At 48.6% G+C, this 13,494-nt stretch overlaps 1 protein-coding gene across 1 annotated transcript in view; it reads left to right on the top strand.

The window, feature by feature from the left end:
* The first annotated feature begins 2,869 nt into the window (after positions 1-2,869).
* fam184ab (family with sequence similarity 184 member Ab) overlaps positions 2,870-13,494 on the top strand; it is a 126,750-nt gene continuing 116,125 nt past the window's right edge. The window contains exons 1-2 of the mRNA XM_066677780.1: positions 2,870-3,298; positions 5,245-5,667. Of these exons, the coding sequence (XP_066533877.1) occupies positions 2,981-3,298; positions 5,245-5,667 (741 nt within the window). The 5' untranslated portion in view covers positions 2,870-2,980. The remainder of the gene's footprint in view (positions 3,299-5,244; positions 5,668-13,494) is intronic.

Below are 13,494 nucleotides of genomic sequence, written 5' to 3'. Positions count from 1 at the left end.
CGTGAGTGACTGGTTGAGCGCGTGAGTGACTGGGTGAGCGCGTGAGTGACTGGGTTAGTGTGTGATGTCCTGTGATGGGCTGGCTCCCTGTCCAGGGTGTGTTTCTGCTTTGTGCCCAATGATACCAGGTAGGCCCCATGAAGCAGTTACAGAAGAACACATGAATGAATGAAGGAATGAATTAATCTCTTGCCTCATAGACTAATATCACACATGTTGTATAGAACATTCAGGCATGTTCAACCTTTTCTACCAGTGAGTGTACAGTGTGAACACATCAGTGAGGAACAGTGGAGCGCTGATGTGCAGTAGCCTATCAGTGTTGGAACATGAGAAAACACCCAGGCAGTGAAACACCAGCAGCCAAAACAATAACAAACATTGGCACAGACGGGTTATTGGAGAAACGGTCGGTGAGTATTGACTGTGGTTGCCGCTCACCATCACAACAGCGGAGTTTGGAGCAGCTTCTGACTGAATATTTGAGAGAGATATTTGAGCAGTGGCCAGGAGAGGAGGGAGAGAGCTTGAATAAATAAAGCCATAAATAAAGAGGACATAAGCTCCCTCTTCTCCACAGTGGAACACAGTTCTGGGTCGTAGTGAAACGTCTGTGACCTGCTTTGATCAAAATACCACAAGGATCAAACCTCACAGCAGCGTTCTCCCTCTGTCTAAACACACCCTGTTCCTTTAAATGATAATGAGCCGCTCGCCATTCACCCCGACCAGAGTGTGATGTAACAGATCTGGGCAGTTTGCATTCTCCTCTGGAATTTAAGCTGTGCTCTGCGTGGGGACGGACTCACCGACATGTAACTGGCAACTAGTAATTGGGCATAGAAATATATATTTCATATAGATACAGCTCTCTCTTCAAGCCTGCCAGCCTCTGTCCTCACTCCACCAGGCTCACCGTGCTGGCCGAGTGTGTGGAAGTGGACAGTAAAGATAATGACTCCTCTTCACATGATCTGAGTGGACAGCCCATTAGGCGACGATGGCACCTCCAGCCCTCTCTGTGGTGCAGCCGTTGTTTCCTCCAGCAGCTCTCATGCTGAATAGGAGCTGCAGCTCTGATAAGTGTATTGTTCTGCCACAGCTCTGTCCTAATCAGATGTCCAGACGATTATGGAAATGAGCTCAGAGCGTGACTCACAGTGGAAAATTTAAAGCCTTTATTTCCTCCAAATAATACTTCCCAGTAAAGAGGGTTATATCAGTCCAGGAGTCGAGACCCACTGAGGGGTTTCCTTCTCCGCTTCGGACGTCAAGTGCAGAGACTTTAGAATGGCCCCGCCCCCTCGTCTGAGTCTGTCCAATCACAGCGCTGGACCCGTGTTTATGTGAGAGCGCAAAGGCGAGTTTAAACGCAGCAGTGAGAGAACGCTCTTGTCTGTGACAGTGGGGACACACTACTCTCTCAGAAGCTGTGTTTTTTAAGTTGAACGGTGTGTTTGAGAGAAAACTGCGATAGCTGTCTGTTCGTAGCTGAAGTGTTTTTATTCACTGTTTGAATTACCACAGAAACTCATTAGTAACTCGAGTTGAGTTTTGTAGCACTTTCACTCTGTGTTTTTGTTCATGCAGTGAGTGCTCTCCCGAGATTGGAGTCAGTTCCACCTTAAATCACCTGAGACAGCAGTCGACGTTACCCACCGATGGAGCAGGAATAGAGCAATACCCTCATCTCAGTTCATACTTTTCAACATTTGGATTCTCTCCTTTGTTTAAAAGCCTCCAGATTCCTTTTTTCCTGAAGGGAAGAGCCTAGTACAGGAGGTCCTCGGGTTACGTCAGTCCCGAGTTACGATGTTCCGTGGTTACGACACATCTCCCATTTACTGTATAAAGCCTTGTTTTGACTTACGTGGTTTTGCGTCGTAAACGTCGTAACGTGAACTTCGTGTTTGGTGTGGGGAAGAATACACGGTTACGCGGCTCGGGACCGAGGAGGACGGCATCACCCCAGTCGCATTGTACGCCATTTTAGCTCGCTGCTACGTCGTTCTCTCTCACGTGTGCACGTGTGCGTTTGATTTTGTTCCTCCCAAGCGTAAGGCAGACTCTTCTGATGGCAGTGCATCGGAGAAGAGGAAAGCCATCACCATGGAAGTGGAATTAGACATCATAAAGTGATTCAATAAGGGGGAAACAGCGACAAACATTGGCTGGTCGCTGGGACTTAGTCGACCGACTGTCGCTACGATTTCATTTAGTTATTTTTACGTATTTTATATGTGTTAGGATAGGATACGTGCTTACAGTATATTATTTACGTAAAGTATGTACGTATGTTCTGACATACACCGAAAATCATTTTACGACGTGACGTAGGAACAGATCAACGTCGTAAGTCGAGGACCCCCTGTATATCAGACCAGTCCCTGTGTTTTTTTTAACCATTTACAGACACTGGGGCTTTGTAAACACATCAGACTGGTTTCCAGCACAAACCGACTGGAGAGCAGCAGATGTTTTTTTTAAACCATGAAGGCCATCTTTAGATGAGTGAAGGTTTGATCAGATAATCTAGTTATCAGACAGTAGCTGTAAACACGAGGCTTCTTCACTGGAGAGCACCGGCAGTGGTTAAACTCCTGTGCAGCTTTAGATGGAAGTCAATCTTCAGGCTCTAAAGGTCAGTAATTCTCTTGCACGCTGGCGGTCGCTTGTTTGCTTGTGAACAAACTGTAGACAAATGTCCTTTAGTCAGCAGTAGGACTTGCTTATCTTTGACGGGACGTTGCTTTTCCTCAACCTTCTCCAGTTTAAAAACCCTGGCCTTCAGTCGTACGCCGATAATCTACTAACTGATGGTCCCTGGACACTTTTGTTTATCCTCTCCTCTCTTGTCCTCCAACAGGTGATTTATGCACTCAACACGAAGAACGATGAGCACGAGGCAGCCATCCAGACTCTGAAGGAGGCTCACGAGGAAGAGGTTCAGCAGATCCTCTCAGAGACCAGGGAGAAGATCATGCTGTACAAGAGCAAGATCAGCGACGAGATGGACCTGAAGAGGAGGATCCAGTCCCTGGAGGAGTCCATGGAGCTGCACGAGCGCATGAAGCGCCAGGCTCTGGCCGAGTTCGAGTCGTACCGGCAGCGCGTGGAGGACATGCAGCTGTGCACAGAGGCGCAGCACACGCAGCGGGTCGTCACCATGTCCCGCGAGGTGGAGGAGATGCGGCGCTCCTTCGAGGAGAAGCTCCGGTCCTTCGGCCAGGTCCAGGCCCAGTTTGAGCAGGAGAAGAGGCAGGCCCTGGAGGAGCTCCGCACCACACACCGGCAAGAGGTATGAACATGACCTTTCATACACAGGTTTTGAAGACGAGAGAACGTTACACAACACGGAGAAACCAGGGACTCGGGAAAAGTCCAGTATGTAGTAGGAACAAATGAATAAAGTATGATTCAATATTATAGATAAGAGCAATTCAAAGGGACACCTGTGGACAGTTACACACACTCACCTAGTCACTCACACACACTCACCCAGTCACTCACACACACTCACCCAGTCACTCACACACACTCACCCAGTCACTCACACACTCACTCACCCAGTCACTCACACACTCACACTCACCCAGTCACTCACACACTCACCCAGTCACACTCACACACTCACCCAGTCACACACACACACTCACCCAGTCACACACACACACTCACCCAGTCACACACACACACACTCACCCAGTCACACACACACACACACTCACCCAGTCACACACACACACACACTCACCCAGTCACTCACACTCACATCTGTGGACACTTGTGTACACATAAATGTCATTCTTGACCAATTAAATCAGACCGTGTTAGTTTTTTCATGTACAGCTCACCACGTGATGAAGCTAATCTGTTTAACAGCCTTAAAACAGCATAATTGACTCTTTACACCAATCCCAGAAAAGCAGTAGCAAAGAGAATAGGGTCTGGGCAGCTGCTGCAAAGCCCATTAGGAACCAGAAAGTTGCCTGTGTGTGAGAGAGAGTATTAGACGGCCTGTATTTTGCTCATTATGGTCCTTTCTGAGTAGTTTTTCCAAGTTTGTCTTTCCTAATATAATATACACTTTCAGGTAAAAAGGTACAGGAGAGGTACTGAGCCTTTTTTGTGGTCACTACGGGTACAAACAGTGTAAATGTGTCTTTAAAGGTACAACCGTGGGGTTAAAGTCCAGTTGTGTTCCTTTGTGATTCTTCATTATAGAACTGTGTAAAATAAAAGAACAGAATAAAAGTCCTGGAGAGGAAATGGGCCGAACTAAAATCAACACAACATTAACATCTACTGTTAATATAGAATAAGGTACAGTTATGTTCTCTAAGTAAAGGTACTGAATATGTTCCGCTGAGGGAACTGCCATGATATAAATTCCTATAAATTCCATAGATTCATCAAATCTAGGTGAGGTCATCAAATCTAGGTGAGGTCATCAAATCTAGGTGAGGTCATCAAATCCAGGTGAGATGATCAAATCCAGGTGAGGTCATCAAATCCAGGTGAGGTCATCAAATCCAGGTGAGATCATCAAATCTAGGTGAGGTCATCAAATCTAGGTGAGGTCATCAAATCTAGGTGAGGTCATCAAATCCAGGTGAGATGATCAAATCTAGGTGAGGTCATCAAATCCAGGTGAGATCATCAAATCTAGGTGAGGTCATCAAATCCAGGTGAGGTCATCACATCTAGGTGAGATGATCAAATCTAGGTGAGGTCATCAAATCCAGGTGAGGTCATCAAATCTAGGTGAGGTCATCATCTAGGTGAGGTCATCAAATCCAGGTTCCAGTTTAGGATTTAAAAATGGCCGGCTGCTATGACACTATTGCTACAGCTGCTAATGCACCAGACTGTCCAGGTGCAGTGTGGTACCAGTTTGCCGTTGTAAAACCCCAGCCTGGAACCTGAACCAAAGGTCTGATTTGATGACCTCTGGCCTGCAGTAATGGATGGAGCTGTGGGTTGTTGCTAAATGTAATGAACAAGACTTTTTATGCTACAATATTCCTGTTAAGTTGGAACATAAAACTTTCTTCCAAAACAGAAATCAACTCCAGCTGTAGTGTGTAAGGTCTCCCCAGGTTAGAGAGACTGCACCCCCGCAGCCCCCCAGAACTGGACCTGAACCGAACCGGGAGAACATGCTAAAGCCATCATGTAGCTAGGGTAGTCTCCCTTCTCTGGACGATCAGGTGTCTCACGTTTACGTTCTCGTTCTCATCCCAGATCCAGGAGCTGCTGCGCTCTCATCAGAGCCAGAATGCCAACTACAGCAAAGACCAGGAGAAACTTGGCCAGCTGCACAAGCAGGAAGTGGAGGCTCTGACGGAGAGGGTGGAGGAGCTGAAACAGGACAAGAAGCGCCTGGTGGAGGAGTACGAGGCCAAGCTGAACAAGGCGCAGGCCTTCTACGAGCGCGAGCTGGAGGCGATGAAGCGCACGCAGCAGATGACGGCCGAGAACCTTCTGGCCTGGAAGAAGACCGAGGCTGAGTTGAGGAAGGAGTTCCAGGCTCAGGAGGCAGCGCTGCAGAAGACGCTGGGGAAACTGCGCTCCGAACTGCAGAGGGTGCAGGACGAGGCCAGAGAGAGCCGAGAGAAGTCCCACAAACTGCAGGCTACACTCACCGCCGCCGAGAACAACATCAAGGTGAGTGCACCAAAAAAGAGCTTCGTCCTGTAAGATGTTGCATGTCAGTGATGGTGTGAGAAGGATCTTCATGTGGTAGATTGTCACAGGAAGAAGAGAAACACCAGTGATAACGGGAGTAACCAGAGTAACGGGAACTGATGCGTACCTTTTGCACAAGGTACACATAGTTTTATCCTCCTTGTGCAGCAGGACACTGAAAGATTGCCTCTGCCTTTAGATCCATCACGTGGCATCACCTGGCCACACACACCCAATCATGCACTAGGGGCACTGAGCACACACTCACACAGAGCAGCAGGCAGCCACCCTAGCTCCCAGGAGGCAGTTGGGGCACCTCAGCTGTGGATGTTGAGGGAGCAGACGGTGCTGTCCCTTCAATCCTCATAGAGGCTGACGTTGCATAGTTTGTGAGCCTCTTTACTTCAAATAAAGCAGTCACCAATGTATTTAAATATAGGATCAAGCTGAAGAAGTGTTGATCTCCACGGCTGGGTCTGGACCGGCGAGCAGCGCTGCTGAAAAATGGAAGTTATTGATAAAGGGTTTTTCATTGAGGGGCTGATTTCTCCTGAGGCCAGGGCTGAGCGACGTGGGGAAGGCAACTGATTGGGCTTTTTCTGACTGATATCACGAATGCTATATAAATGTTAATGAATTTCTATAAATAGAACGTCCAGGCCTGTGTTTATACCAGAGATCCAGCCTTAACTCTAAGCACTGAACGCACAGCGGCAGATAGGCAGCCAGTTGTGGTTGTTGCTGTGTGTACAGCTAAGGCTGCCTCTGATGGGTCTACGTCTGTTTTAGAAGCCATGTCCCTGTCTAAAAGCTGTTAATGACACGGGCGAGAATTAAACCGGCGGCTCAGCGATTTGGAAACTGAACTCTTTCAAAGTGTGATTTCAGTGTCAAAGAAGATGTGCTGCTTTGTTAATCCTCTTGGGGAGTAAAAACACACACACACACACACACAAACACAGGATACAACAACCATGTATGTTGAGGCAGGGGAAAGTACAGTTTCTTCACCCCCAGCCGATCCTGAGGACTGAACCAGCGACCTTCCACCTCTGACCTCAGCGATACTGCTGCCCCCGACCAATCACCTTTCATCTCTGGATCAAACTCTCGCCTATGACTTTAAATCTCCTAAATGTGCTCAGAGAGGAGAGTCTCAGGCTCGACAGTGTGGAGTTAGCTGTAATAAGGAGGGATCGTGGTCTGCACACACTGCCTTTAGTTGTTGTATCTTTCTTTTTACGAGCAATCCTTTAATCCTCAGCCACTTCAAATTCAGTTCGAGGGAGCAGAGTCTCAAAGACAAAGGGTCGTCTTAAAAACCTGGATCTTATGGAGTTAAACTGCACATAATCCACGGTTTGTTCTGAGTAAGGGGTTAATGTGAGAATATTAATTCTAGCTGCTAGCGCTCTGTAGTACGTTTGGTTTCAACGTTGTTTCACTGTAGCGTTAACGAGCACTCTGCGTTTGTGTGGGGTTCTTTCCCGAGGGTGTAATTACAATGGTCAACAGGCTGCTTGAACCTAAATCTCTTTTGTGGTAGGTGCTTTAAAAACCAGTGAGCTCTGGAGTCACAGCACTCTTAGTGTTGGCACTATGCTCGGGAGACCGCTAGGTCACTCCCTGGTGATGCCTCGGCCTTTTGAGGCCTGGAATCCAAGAGAGCATCACTGCCCTAGCTGTGTGGATGAGTAGCAAGGCCCTTACTGTCCCTTCCGTCACTCAAGCACAGTGCTAGTCAACTGAGCAGCTGGTGTTCTCCTCCGGCACGTTGAGCTGTACAGTGGCGTTGTGTTAGTGTCCATTCATGAAGATCTGATGGCCGACGTCATCCTCCCACCTTAGCTACATGTGTACTTTATGACTGACTGATATTGTAACATTGCTGAGGAGATTTGATTACATGGTCTGGTATTGTTGTTAGGGGATTCATTCTGGATCAAAAACACCACTCCAACTCATTTTAAATGTACTGGATTGGACTCGATCAATCCAGAGAAACATGGTTCCAGCCCAGTACTGATGACTAACACAACTATAGAGAAGTATAGCACCCTTTAAACACAGTAAAGCATACAACTAGGGCTGGGCAGTGAATTGAAACTTGATCTAGATCGACATTCAGAAATTCTAATCGACATAATCTTGTCCCCACTGTGTGTTCATGTACTGTATCTTTAAACCCACACTACCACGCTGTAGTCACGTGACTCTGTCCCATCCAATCTGCCACATGGAGGAGAACCTAAACACGGAGACGGACCGAGCGACTCGAGCAGCTCGTACCAAAGAAAAACGCGGCGTCTGTGGTTTGGACGTGAGCTCCCAGCCACATCAGAAGCACACAGCCCACCTTTAACACTGGAGCGTATTAACAGAACAAGCCTCGTCAATGAACTATGAGGCAAACAACAACTAAATAATCCTTCATTAACTGTAATCAAGATAAAATGTTCAATTAATCGTGATATTGATTTGCGCTCGTATCGCCCGGCACTACACACAATCATACATTTAAAACAACATCATCACACTGACCACCAGTCCGCGTGTGGACGATTTAAATGCTGTATTTGTGGATGAATCTAGCCACAGTTGTAAAGGTGCTGTACCCAGATGCATCCCTGCTTTGTCCATTCTAATCACAGAGTCGTGAAGAGAGAGCAGCCATGAAATCCCTTGAAGTGTTTCTGCACTTAGATCATAAATGGACATTATTTATGTCTGTAATTAGTGAACGGGGTGTGGAGCTGTGCTAGAACAAATGGAGATTGGCTAATGAGGATAATACTTTCCCATAAATCTTCTAACATTTGGTCTTAGAGACTCTTATTGACACCTTACTATAAAATGAACTTGATGAATCCAGCATTAAACATTACTTCTTCATTACAATATAAATTCCTGCATTGGATTAGTTCCTGGTTGGTTCCTCTCCTCAGGTGACTGGCTGTGAGGAGTGTGGTGTGTTCTCTCTGTGTCTGCGTGGGTTTCCTCCGGGTGACTGTCTGTGAGGAGTGTGGTGTGTTCTCTCTGTGTCTGCGTGGGTTTCCTCCGGGTGACTGTCTGTGAGGAGTGTGGTGTGTTCTCTCTGTGTCTGCGTGGGTTTCCTCTGGGTGACTGGCTGTGAGGAGTGTGGTGTGTTCTCTCTGTGTCTGCGTGGGTTTCCTCCGGGTGACTGTCTGTGAGGAGTGTGGTGTGTTCTCCCTGTGTCTGCGTGGGTTTCCTCCGGGTGACTGTCTGTGAGGAGTGTGGTGTGTTCTCCCTGTGTCTGCATGGGTTTCCTCCGGGTGACTGTCTGTGAGGAGTGTGGTGTGTTCTCTCTGTGTCTGTGTGGGTTTCCTCCGGGTGACTGTCTGTGAGGAGTGTGGTGTGTTCTCTCTGTGTCTGCGTGGGTTTCCTCCGGGTGACTGTGTGAGGAGTGTGGTGTGTTCTCCCTGAGTCTGAGTGGGTTTCCTCCGGGTGACTGTCTGTGAGGAGTGTTGTGTGTTCTCCCTGTGTCTGTGTGGGTTTCCTCCGGGTGACTGTCTGTGAGGAGTGTGGTGTGTTCTCCCTGAGTCTGCGTGGGTTTCCTCCGGGTGACTGTCTGTGAGGAGTGTTGTGTGTTCTCCCTGTGTCTGTGTGAGTTTCCTCCGGGTGACTGTCTGTGAGGAGTGTGGTGTGTTCTCTCTGTGTCTGCGTGGGTTTCCTCCGGGTGACTGTCTGTGAGGAGTGTGGTGTGTTCTCTCTGTGTCTGCGTGTGTTTCCTCCGGGTGACTGTCTGTGAGGAGTGCGGTGTGTTCTCTCTGTGTCTGCGTGGGTTTCCTCTGGGTGACTGTCTGTGAGGAGTGTGGTGTGTTCTCTCTGTGTCTGCGTGGGTTTCCTCCGGGTGACTGTCTGTGAGGAGTGTGGTGTGTTTTCTCTGTGTCTGTGTGGGTTTCCTCCTACCACTGGTAGAGCATCAGTCTGTGGTGCAGAGCAAACCCTGAAAAGGTTACATTTGTCTCTTGAGATCGCGTGTTCAAGGTCCTCAGTGTACACGCTGCCCCCTGGCTTAAGGGTGTTATTAGTGTTTTATTGTTTCTTTCTTTAATAGCGGTTGGTTCTTTTGTACCTTTTGCTATTTGCTGAAAGAATGTTTTATCACCTCTCGTGACGTCTGGCAGCTTTTACAAACGTAGCATTCAATGTCCGTCCTCTGCCGTCCAGAGGTCTCCGCAAGGACAAAGCAGCAGCTTCCCTCCGCAGCTGTATTCACGCTGGAGAAAGTTGCTCTTTAATGGAATCGATTTGGAGTCACTGTGACATTTTCAAAGTCTGTGTCTCATAATGGGCTTTGCCCCCGGAGGCGCGTCCCGGTCACTTTCAGTTAATCCACGCTGATCAGATGGAGAAATGTACAGATGCTGATGGCTGCAGCGGCTGCACGTCAAGAACCGGGGTTTTCTCATTAGGTAAAAACAACTTAAACGGGTTTTCAGAACCAAGTGCACTCCTGTGCTCTCAGCGCACCCGGAGCTGACCAAACAGGAGCCGAGCACCGGCCTCAGGCGGAGACACCTGAGCGATGGCACAGTCCTCATCAGTCATCGCTCACTTGGGGCTGGGGCACAGACCGGTGTGTTGCTTTAAATGCATTAACACACACAGGAGTCTCACTTGGCAAGAGGAACATCGCTTTTAGCTTTCACTGCTGCAGTGTTTAAGGACTCTGCTCTGGGGCGGTTTTGACCATTGATCTTTCCCTTGAGCTCAGTTTACATTTATTTGATGGCCTTTGGCCGATGCTCCAGTCGTCAGATTGTTGTGTTTAGGGGTCTTGTCCTAGGACTAATACTTGTGCAGTGAATTTAACCCTATTTTCTGCAGTGCTTTATACCCCTGTAGCCACACACTGCTGCTGAACGACTGATCGTCTGCTCCTTCATTAAATATAGCCACTCGGGCTCTGAGGCACTTTGGAAAACCATTGTGACTTATCACAGTCCACCCATTGCACAAGGAGAATGTCGTATAGATTCCCCATGTAGAAATGCCAGGAAGTACATGGTTATTTCAGCAAGACAATGCCAGACCTCATTATATAAAGCTCCAAGTGGATTCACACGTTCACACAGCGCCCTGTAATGGTTTGTAAAAGAGGTGTCTTAAATATTTCATACGTCCTTGTGGATTATTATTATTCAGAACTAAATACTAAAACTTACTCTTGAGAAGTGATTGGACCTGGCCTTTCTAGCACTTTCCAGTGACCTTTGGACACGGTTGGCTCAGCTAATGAGCCACAACACGCTGAAGAAAGGCTCTTTTTTTTATTTCCTGTGTCCAGAAAAGAAAATAGAGAAAAATAGGGACTCGCCGAGCTTTCAGTTTCACTCCAGTGTTCCGATGAGAGAGGGCTCCTATCTGAACTGTAAAAGTAGACGTGTATTATCTTCTGAATGCGGAGCAGCTGAGCCGAGACAACACTGGCAGTGCGCTATACAAACCGTCTAATTAGGGACGAGGACGTGTCATCTCCACTCCTCCAGAATACGCTGGCTGTGTGAATGAGAGTGTGCATGTGTCGGAGGAAAGGGTAATACAGCATGACACAACAGACCAGAGAGAGAGAGGGAAAAGGAGGGAGAGGAGATGGATAGCGATGACTTGATTAATAGGAAAGAAAACGACAGCAATAGAGAGGAAAACAGCCAGAGAAAGGAAGTGAGGGCGCAGAGGAAATCGCCACAGAGAATAGAGGAGGTCGAGATGATTTGTGTGTTCACAGTTAATAAGGGTGCGGTGGAGAGATGAGCGAGAGAGAGAGAGAGAAATAGCCGGACACAGTGAGACAGACCAAAAGAGCACCCAGTGATCAGATGAAGGAGGGCAGCCTGGGCTGGGAGAGAGAAGCTGGATTTCCATCCGCAGTTTTCCTAAAGGGGACACACATGCGCTGCCCCGCTTCTCCACAGTGGAACACAGTTCTGGGTCTTAATGGAATATCTGTGACCCGTTTGGTCAAAACACCACAAGGATCAAACTCCACAGCAGTGCCTGTTTCTTTAAATGATAATCATTTCATTGCATTATTGCATTCTTAATTAGTTCGCAGTTATGAACAGGTACTGATTACAGATAGAGAACAAATACATTTTACACTTTTACACACAATTATACATTAATCAGAAAATATAGAATTTGCGATGAGTGATTGGAGGTGCTCACAGTGTCCCTCAGTGCTTCTGTGTATAAGCAGGTCAAGGCTGAACGGCGCTTCTAGAGTTAAACTGTGTTGTCGTATTCCCACTTTTTTCCCCACTTTATGTATACCCACACCCATGGACGTCCTTAGACCTGTTTTAGGGGTCCTGTTTTTAGTTTTGACTTCCAGGGGACTGTCTGTAAGGAGTGTGGTGTGTTCTCTCTGTGTCTGCGTGGGTTTCCTCCGGGTGACTGTCTGTGAGGAGTGTGGTGTGTTCTCCCTGTGTCTGCGTGGGTTTCCTCCGGGTGACTGTCTGTGAGGAGTGTGGTGTGTTCTCTCTGTGTCTGCGTGGGTTTCCTCCGGGTGACTGTCTGTGAGGAGTGTGGTGTGTTCTCCCTGTGTCTGTGTGGGTTTCCTCCTGGTGACTGTCTGTGAGGAGTGTGGTGTGTTCTCTCTGTGTCTGCGTGGGTTTCCTCCGGGTGACTGTCTGTGAGGAGTGTGGTGTGTTCTCCCTGTGTCTGTGTGGGTTTCCTCTGGGTGACTGTCTGTGAGGAGTGTGGTGTGTTCTCTCTGTGTCTGCGTGGGTTTCCTCCGGGTGACTGTCTGTGAGGAGTGTGGTGTGTTCTCTCTGTGTCTGCGTGGGTTTCCTCCGGGTGACTGTCTGTGAGGAGTGTGGTGTGTTCTCTCTGTGTCTGCGTGGGTTTCCTCCGGGTGACTGTCTGTGAGGAGTGTGGTGTGTTCTCCCTGTGTCTGCGTGGGTTTCCTCCGGGTGACTGTCTGTGAGGAGTGTGGTGTGTTCTCCCTGTGTCTGCGTGGGTTTCCTCCGGGTGACTGTCTGTGAGGAGTGTGGTGTGTTCTCTCTGTGTCTGCGTGGGTTTCCTCCGGGTGACTGTCTGTGAGGAGTGTGGTGTGTTCTCTCTGTGTCTGCGTGGGTTTCCTCCGGGTGACTGTCTGAGGAGTGTGGTGTGTTCTCTCTGTGTCTGCGTGGGTTTCCTCAGGGTGACTGTCTGTGAGGAGTGTGGTGTGTTCTCCCTGTGTCTGCGTGGGTTTCCTCCGGGTGACTGTCTGTGAGGAGTGTGGTGTGTTCTCTCTGTGTCTGCGTGGGTTTCCTCCGGGTGACTGTCTGTGAGGAGTGTGGTGTGTTCTCCCTGTGTCTGCGTGGGTTTCCTCCGGGTGACTGTCTGTGAGGAGTGTGGTGTGTTCTCTCTGTGTCTGCGTGGGTTTCCTCCGGGTGACTGTCTGAGGAGTGTGGTGTGTTCTCTCTGTGTCTGCGTGGGTTTCCTCAGGGTGACTGTCTGTGAGGAGTGTGGTGTGTTCTCCCTGTGTCTGCGTGGGTTTCCTCCGGGTGACTGTCTGTGAGGAGTGTGGTGTGTTCTCTCTGTGTCTGCGTGGGTTTCCTCCGGGTGACTGTCTGTGAGGAGTGTGGTGTGTTCTCCCTGTGTCTGCGTGGGTTTCCTCCGGGTGACTGTCTGTGAGGAGTGTGGTGTGTTCTCTCTGTGTCTGTGTGGGTTTCCTCCAGGTGACTGTCTGTGAGGAGTGTGGTGTGTTCTCTCTGTGTCTGCGTGGGTTTCCTCCGGGTGACTGTCTGTGAGGAGTGTGGTGTGTTCTCTCTGTGTCTGCGTGCGTTTCCTCAGGGT

Source organism: Hoplias malabaricus, chromosome 7 (genome assembly GCF_029633855.1).
Source record: "Hoplias malabaricus isolate fHopMal1 chromosome 7, fHopMal1.hap1, whole genome shotgun sequence".
Classification (NCBI taxonomy): domain Eukaryota; kingdom Metazoa; phylum Chordata; class Actinopteri; order Characiformes; family Erythrinidae; genus Hoplias; species Hoplias malabaricus.
This window is presented reverse-complemented; position numbering and strand designations above follow the sequence as displayed.